The sequence below is a fragment of the Psammomys obesus genome, unplaced genomic scaffold, assembly GCF_907164565.1.
Source record: "Psammomys obesus unplaced genomic scaffold, mPsaObe1.curated_primary_1811, whole genome shotgun sequence".
Classification (NCBI taxonomy): domain Eukaryota; kingdom Metazoa; phylum Chordata; class Mammalia; order Rodentia; family Muridae; genus Psammomys; species Psammomys obesus.
Window position 1 is genome coordinate 10,977,818 of NW_026586383.1, and position 8,207 is coordinate 10,986,024.

The 8,207-nt window shown below is 46.8% G+C and overlaps 1 protein-coding gene across 3 annotated transcripts in view; it reads left to right on the top strand.

The window, feature by feature from the left end:
• The first annotated feature begins 241 nt into the window (after positions 1–241).
• Abhd5 (abhydrolase domain containing 5, lysophosphatidic acid acyltransferase) overlaps positions 242–8,207 on the top strand; it is a 23,280-nt gene continuing 15,314 nt past the window's right edge. The window contains exon 1 of one of the 3 annotated variants that reach the window (XM_055601747.1): positions 242–382. In XM_055601747.1, coding sequence (XP_055457722.1) covers positions 330–382 — 53 coding nt within the window. In that variant the 5' untranslated portion in view covers positions 242–329. The remainder of the gene's footprint in view (positions 383–8,207) is intronic. The other 2 variants (XM_055601748.1, XM_055601746.1) reach the window with 2 other exon arrangements.

An 8,207-nucleotide genomic window follows, 5' to 3' on the forward strand; every position in this document is an offset into this window, starting at 1 on the left:
CCGGGCTGCCGACTGCTCGCCCAGCGCCCGGCCCGGCCGTGCGTCCCGGAGGCATGACGCATGAATGGTCTTTATTCCGAGGACCGGCTACCTACGCTTCCGCGGCGCGGGGCTGACCTTCCTTCCAGTGCCCCGGGCTCCGCGCGGGAGCGGGCGCGCATGCGCGGCGGGGAGGCCGGCGGTGGCGCGGCCGCGCCCTCGAATCGTCCGAGCGGGAGGACGACGCATGCGCAGGCGGCGCGGCCTTAAGGGCGGCCGCGGCCCGGGGCCGCCCAGTCGGCCGGTCTGCCGGCTCCGGAGCGTGCTCGTGCGCCTGCGCGGCGGCGCCGATGAAGGCGATGGCGGCGGAGGAGGAGGTGGACCCGGCGGACGCCGGCGGAGGGTGAGGATGGCGCGGACGGCCGCGGCGGGCGGGGCGGGCGGCGGGAGGGCCGGCGGCCAGGCCACCCCGCTCCGCGTCACCGGCCCCGGGACGCGGGCAGCCGGGCGACGCGGGCCGGGGAGGGCATGGCTTCCGGAGGCCCCGCGGGGAGGCTGGCATCAGCCGGCATCAGCCGGCGGGCGGGCGTCCCACCTCCCCGGTGCCCCGTGCGCCCCCGTGACCGGGAGGCTGCTCCACTAGAGGAGTTGGCGCGAGGCTTCCAGGCAGCAAACTTTGTGGACGTTGAAGGGCAGGTGCCTAACCGGGAGCCCTGAAGTTTGGTTTGGTTTGCTTGTTTTGAAACCAGGATCTCTCTGTGTAGCCACGCCTGGCCTGGAAATCTGTGTGGACCAGGCTAGCTTCAAATCTGCAAAGATCCGATCCTTTTGCCTCAGCCGCCCAGCGGTGGAGTCACAGGTGTGAGGCCTTTTGACGGACTCATTTTAAGTTACTCTTTTCTGTCTTTGAGCTGTGCCCTTGTAAGTAGAATAATAATTGGTGGAAAAATTAAGTTACTGGGAAAGTTACTGCCTCGTTCTCAAAAGGCTACGATTTTGTGTGGGCGGGACTGTACATCTCTCCCTTATAAATTAACTATTTTGACAGTTCTACTTCAGATAGTGGAGGCATTTGATAGGGAAGATATTACAGGAAAGAGTATGGTAGTATGAAAGCAAGCGTTTTGGAAAGACGTCAGGGAAGGGATATTGGAAACTACATTCTTCTGGTTTTCTTCAGGTGACGATGAAGAGCGGGGCTCTCTGTTTTGTTGTTGAACTTCCTAGTTGCTTTGATAGGAAACAGTGTCGTGAGGTACAGCTAGGAACTGGTGGCTTGTGTTCCTATGAAATGTCAGGACGTTTTTTGGCGCTCACTACTGTCTTGTGGACCCCCGCAGTCTTGCTATTGTGAGGCTAGGAAATCCAGAACACCGCAGTGAGAGTGACTCTGGGCTTGGTGATGGCTGGAGGTCATTGAGGGCAAGAGCAGCCGCGGCCCCTAGACAGAGGAAGACCTGCCTGGTATTCTTGGCAGGACACATGTGCTGCAGAGATGGCCTTCTGAACTGTACCAAGCAAGCACAGAGAAGGCTAAGTCCCCGCTGGGTACCCCTCCAGGGTGCTCAGGGCAGTACTCCTGTCCACCCTGTGCGCTAGGTCTGGCCACTCCCATTCTCATTTGGAACTGCCTCTGTGGAGCAGTACAGCTCATTGGAGCCTACTCCTTCAGGTGTCTGCCTTTAAGGCATTTTCCTCGTACTCCTGCTGCTTCTCGCCTGGATTGGGACTCACGGGATGTTTGCCTGCTGCTCTGAGTCACGTTCTTGGAGGCGGTTAGCTGCTGTAATTTGGCTATGATCTCATTGTCCTAAGAGGCTTCACGTGTGGAAATTTAATCCTCACTGAGAAGACTTGAGTGGAGCTTTGCTCTTAGGATAGTTCGTAGAAGCGAGGCTTTGGGAAGTGACTCGGATAAAATAGTCAGCACGTGGGGACCTGTGGTTGAGTTCTTGCGTTTTATGAGAAGAGGGGGAGAGGTCAGTATATGTGCAAACTGTTCTCAGCTCCCTGTGCCACCTTGGGACTTTACTAGGAAAAGTCTTGGCACTAGCAGTAACCCCTCTATTTTCTATCTCCAGAACTACGAGCAAAATAACTCATTTCTTTGAAACTTGTTAATACAGATGACGTTAGCAGCAGATATAAGGAAGTCATCTCAGCATTTTGGAGCATATAATTCTCAATGGCTCCTTGTGAAGACAAGTGTACTGGGAAACTTTCAAAATCCTATCCTTTCAGTTGCAATGTAGTTGAGAAAGCCAAATACAATGAGAATAGGGTAGATTTCCCTGAATTGCTGTAATGGTATCCCTGAGAATTATGCACTGCTAGAGTTTGGGGGAAAGCCATCACAGAACTGTGCCATTGCAGAGTGGACCATAAGATAGGTGCATTGTGGGGCACACTGGAGGCATCTGTGCTGGCAGACAACTGCTGAATCCTCAGGACTTTTGTAGCGCCAGCCGTTGTGGGAGTATTCAGTACCCTGGAAGTTATCAAACGCTATGAAATACCGAGGATTCCTCCCTTGCTGCCTCAGTCGATTGGCCAGCGTCCTGCTGGGTATATATTAAAGTCTCTGTAGAGTTTGGAGATTGGAGAGTGGGCTCCGTCTCACCTCCTAAAGAGTTGTTAAGATCTGACCATTCCTTCCTGCTGCTACTGCTCTGTAGTCCTGGCCTCCAAATTCTTCAGTGCCAATCCCAGTGCCCATGCCAGCGCTTAGCTGGCTTGGGTCTTTCTCATACACACACTAACCTCAAACTCGTGCGCACTGTCTGGCTTGAGCTGCACCCCGCCCCTCCTGAGGCCTTTTCAGGGTTCAGTGCTGTGTGAAACTCTTATTAGATAGCTAACTCTAACATTTTGTTTCTTAGCTCTCTTAACAAGACCAGAGGTTGGTTTCATTAATTTCTATTTCTTTAACTACTTTCTACATACATACATATATTCATACATTCCCTGAGACTTTATAAGTCATCTTTCTTTTTCTTTTTTTTTTTTTTTTTTTAATTTACAAAGAGTTCTTGAACTATCTTGTCTGTGGAGGACAGACCTCATTCTCTTCTCACTGTAGTGTAAGTGTACTGTTTGTGTTTGCCAGGTGCTTGTGGTTTTTTCAGTGTTAACATGTCTAAACTTTTGGCTGTGTCCTCCTTCCTGTAATAGCATGAAGTGCACAGCTCTTCCCCTCCTCTCCTAAGTTCCCAAGACAGTTGCCTTCTTCTGGTTATCTGCACTTTTATAACTGGCCTCTGTCCATCAAATCTCTTCCTTTTCTTGTCACTGGCTAACAAATCACTTACCAAATCCCCAGAGAGTCGAACAACCTGCCCTTTCTTGTCCAAATGTTACCGGAGCCGCCTAGTTCAAAACCTTCCTATACTTTGGATTTTCGCAAGCTTAGCAACACACACCAAGTATTCCTCAGTTCGTTAGTTTCTCTTTGGAAGAGGAGCGCACTTCTTCACTCACAGTGGCTTTAGAACAGTTAGGGTGTGTCCTTGCTCTCACTGCAAAGCCATTTGGAATCCGTGTGGTTTTCATTTAGCTTTGGAGATTTATTTCCTTTCCATGCGCCTGACTCTTACCTCTGGAAAGCCATATTTTTCATGCTCCCTGAGTACATCCATTGCTTCCCTGCCATTCTTCATGGTTTGTTTCACGTTGTTTTCTGTAATCCAAAATAGATTGTTACCGTTTCTGAAGTCATAGTGTTTGTAGGTTTGTGTGGTGTGTGCACATGTGTGCATGTGGAAGCCAGGTGAGGAAGGACATCGGCCGTCTTCATCTGCCACTCTGCCTTATTCCTCAGACACACAGTCTCTCACTAAACCCAAATCTTGCTGTTTTGGCTAGCCTAGCTCCAGGAATCTGTTCCCAGTGTTGGAGTTACAGGCATGCAGGGCCATGTTTCCTCACGTGGATCAGAACTCAGGTCCTCATGCTTACACAGTGAGGCCTTTTACCCAGCGAGCCATCTCCTCAGCCTCCATAGTAGTTATTTAATTTTTTTAAAGACAAGATTGTGGCCTTGAACTTTTGGATTTTCTGCCTCTGCTTCCCAGACACCAGGATTGCAGGCATGTGCCACCACAGCCGGCTCTGAAGTCTTTATGTCACTTAAATACTATTTAAAATATACTCCTCTGTATATTTATTTCATTGGCTGAGAACAAGGCTTTTGTCTTACCCAAGTGTTGGGCAGAGTCCAAAGGACTTTATAAATAGTAATTTCAGTACTTTCGTATTAAGCCTTTAACGATTATAAACACATGCTGGCATGAACACAGCTTACAAACCAAGCACTTATTCATACTTTAGGTATATGGCTTGCTTTCATAAGAGCTCCAGAAATGTTTAATTTGAGTAGGACAACAGTTAGAATCACACATTTACCGTTTCCTGGGTTATTGGAAACAGGGGTCTATTTCTTGACCTTAGGTGAAGCAACCCATGCCCCTCTGTTCGGGCACTCCAGGATGCCAACCACAGACCAGCAAACGTAGATGTGGGTCCTGTGGCAAATACCAAAGATCAGGGGTGGGCCCGATAATCGCAGCAGGGCTCAGAGGTGTGACCACACTGGTTTAGCACCTAGTCTGAAACATGCTGCTTTAAAAATAGCCTTGACTAATGGTTCAATTTATCGTTACAGTTTATCCCCATTGTGAGTTTTAAGGAATGTGTAAGGATAATTTTGTCAAGAATGTTTACTAGGTTTGAGACCCAGGACTTTCAGTTTTGCTGTCCGCTTTGCCTATCTGGAGCTGACGTAATGTTGCTCTGACGAGTGAGCAGAGTGCGCGGGCTCACATGTGCCTTGAGTGTGTCTGACTCTTCTCCTCAGGGGCTGTTTACTGTGAGGGAAGGTAGGCAGTGGCCTGGAGAGGACATGTGTGTGTGTTGTGTGTCTGCGTGTGTGTAAGCTCTCGGTTTCATAGGAGGGGATATTTCTGGAGAGCCTAGACTGGTCTCAAAATCTCCATCTTTCTGCTTCAGCCTTTGAGCACTGCCTCAGTCATACGCTCAGCTTCTAAAAGATTCTAAACTAACACAGAGGTTCATTATGGGGCAGGTGCTGCCGTAGATGGAGTGGCCAGCCATAGCTTGAATCCTTTAAGTATTGTGCATTTAAAAATGTGTGTTTATCATTTCAGTTGTACGTGTATGTGCCATGTTCCCTTTACTCCTCTTTCACAAGAATAGGATTTAAAAAATTGTTTCCAAGAAAGAAGGCCTTTAAATTGTATTGCAGTTCCAATTTAGAAGTTTTAAACTTCTTTAGTGAAGAATTTTAGAGGATATATAAGTTACCTTTTACTTGGATATTTATTACACAAACAAGATATGATTCTGTGCTTAGATTTTACAAAGAACAGTAGTGATAATATTGATTATGTCAGTTGTGGGATGGAGAGGTCTTAAGCAGAACTGTAACATAATGGATCCTATCTACTTATAACCTAATTACAAATGTTACACTATGTGGTCAAACGAGTATGTGTAAATTGGCCAGAGTTCTGTATATTTTCTTCAGGGTACTTTGAAACCTCTTTCACTATTTCACAATATTTATAGATTGTGCAATTCAGGTTTAGTAACACTATAGATAAAGCGTCTCAGGGAACAAAACAGGAATTACCAGGAACTTAAGTGTTTGTGGCATGAGGAATGAATACATTGTTAGTGTTACCAAAAAAAAAAAAAATTAGGTGGAAAGTTCAATAGGGGAAATGCAGGATACTTAAAATCAGACTTTTTAAAATATTTTTTATTTTAATATTTATTAATTATACTTTATTCACTTTGTATCCCCCCCATAAACCCTTCCCTCCTCCCCTCCCAACCCCACCTTCCCTCCCCCTTCTCCAGGCATGCCCCTCCCCAAGTCCACTGTTAGGGGAGGTCCTCCTCTCCTTCCTTCTGATCTTAGTCTATCAGATCTCATCAGGAGTGGCTGCATTGTCATCTTCTGTGGCCTGGTAAGGCTGCTCCCCCCTCAGGGGGAGGTGATCAAAGAGCAGGCCAATCAGTTCATGTCAGAGGCAGTCCCTGTTCCCCTTACTATGGAACCCACTTGGACACTGAACTGCTGTGGGCTACATCTGTGCAGGGGTTCTAGGTTATCTCCATGCATGGTACTTGGTTGGAATATGAGTCTTTTTTAAAAATACATTAGTCACAACTTCCTGGCTTTCCTAAGAGCTATCACTTAGTGTGGTCTTTAAAACTTTCCTTACTAATTTTTTTTCTTTGTTTCTACTTCAGTAGTTATAAAGCTAGAACAAGAATCTTTTAAGTATTTTCTTTTTTAAATTAGAGGCTACAGGGTTTGTATCTTCTCCCTTACCAACAAGGTCAGTGCCCAGGTCACAGGGTTTTATAGGAACCTTTTGGCACACACTGGCAAGCCTTCCTGGTGTTGTACGTGTTTACTTTGGGAAAGTTACAGTCTTTGCAGTGAATGGCTTTTCTTTGTATTGATACTTCCTTTTCTTCTGAAATCGGGCCATGGCTATGGGTAATAGTCCTTATTGATTATTGCTTAAGTAGGTCATAACTTCTCTATTTTCTAAACTGTGTGGAGACAGCTATCTCTGCTCACTGCTCTACATCTGGACCTTGAATCTGTGACCTGGGAAGAATGGCTCTGAGTCTGATGGGCTTAGGTTTAGTCTCCACATGCTAAGCCAGGGAATGCCAGGCAGCTGAGTGGCTGCAGAGACTCGGTGGAAAGGCAGTCTCCTTGGAGATGTGGTTAAGTTACCCTGTGACAGAGACAGGGTTGGCCAGCGAATAACAGGAAGCAGGAAAGGAATGAGGACTCCTGACAAAGGCTGAAGGGCAGACAGACCGCTGCTTCTCTCTAGAGGTGTTCCTTGGGCTGGTGGGTGTGTAGTACCTTCTCTAACAGGCGGAATTAGAGTCTCTACACCACCTGCCAGTAATCTGACTAACGCAGACCTGGACAGGGATTCTGCTAAGCCTAGGGGAGATGTTGTCTTCACAGTGCTGGTAGGATGGAAAACGTGGGTGTCGTTCTAGTTTAACACGCCTTAGAAAAAGGCATTGTAAAGATGGCCCTGCATTGATGGAAAGGTGGCTGTGAAAATACAAAGAGATTTAGTGCCCCTTAATTTTTAATGTAGCCTACTAGGTTTACAAACACTAAATTGAACTGGTCATTAGGAGGCAGAAATTTATAGATAATTCTAACCTTTAAAGGTTGTTTTTGTGGGCCAGATATGGCGGTTCATATCTGAAATTCCATACCTGGGAGGTAGAAGGCAAGTGAATCACAAATTCAAGGCCATTTCAGTTGTTTAGCAATACAAGGTAGGAACCTGAGAACCTGCCTCTCAAGAAAAAAGTTTGCTTTGGAAGGCGGTGAATCAGCAGAGGGCCTGTGCCTGCATTAGTCTGTTTCATAACTTTTAAAATTCTGATCCCCTGTACAAAGACACGTTTCAGTCTAAACTTTTATTTTTTATGATTGAACCAAATACTGCATCTGTGCTTTCTTGCTCCCAACTTGTGTATGTCATTTGGAGAAATAGTCGATTAAAGTTCCCTTTAATTCAGTTTTCTTTTAGTGATCTCTGTTTGTTTCTAGCGAAGAACTGTGTTAGGACCTGAAGGATATTTGTCTAGGAAAGTAAGTGATGAGATTCAGGTGTAAGTAGCTTCCTGCTCGTAATTTTATGGTCAAGTAGAGACATGAAGCCTGGTCAAGGACAGAAGAATAATTTAACAATGAGCAAAACCACATTACCGTCTTTTTTGCAAATTAAAAAATTAGGTGTGGTGGCGCACACCTGTGATCCCAGCACTCATGAAACAGAGGCAGGTGGATCTCTGTGAGTTCAAGGCCAGCCTGGTCTACAGAGTGTGTGCAGGACAGCCAAGGCTACATAGAGAAACCTGTGTCAAAAAACAAACAAAAATAACAACAAAGTAAAATTGTTAATAAATTAAAAAGCAGGTTGCTGAAGCCTTACCTTTCCCTACTGCTCTGCAGGTAGACTTGCATAGTCAGGCGTGGGCCGGAGCTGACATCTTCTTAGGTTACACCTCAGCAGTTGCTCAGTGTCGCACCTGAGGGGTGTCCATGGGTGTCCTGCCTTGTCTTGCCAACACACGAGTGTGAAACTGACATCTTCATGCAGGGCCTTGTCTACATGGCTGTGAAAACCTGACCAGGAGGAGGAGTGTGCAGACGGAGG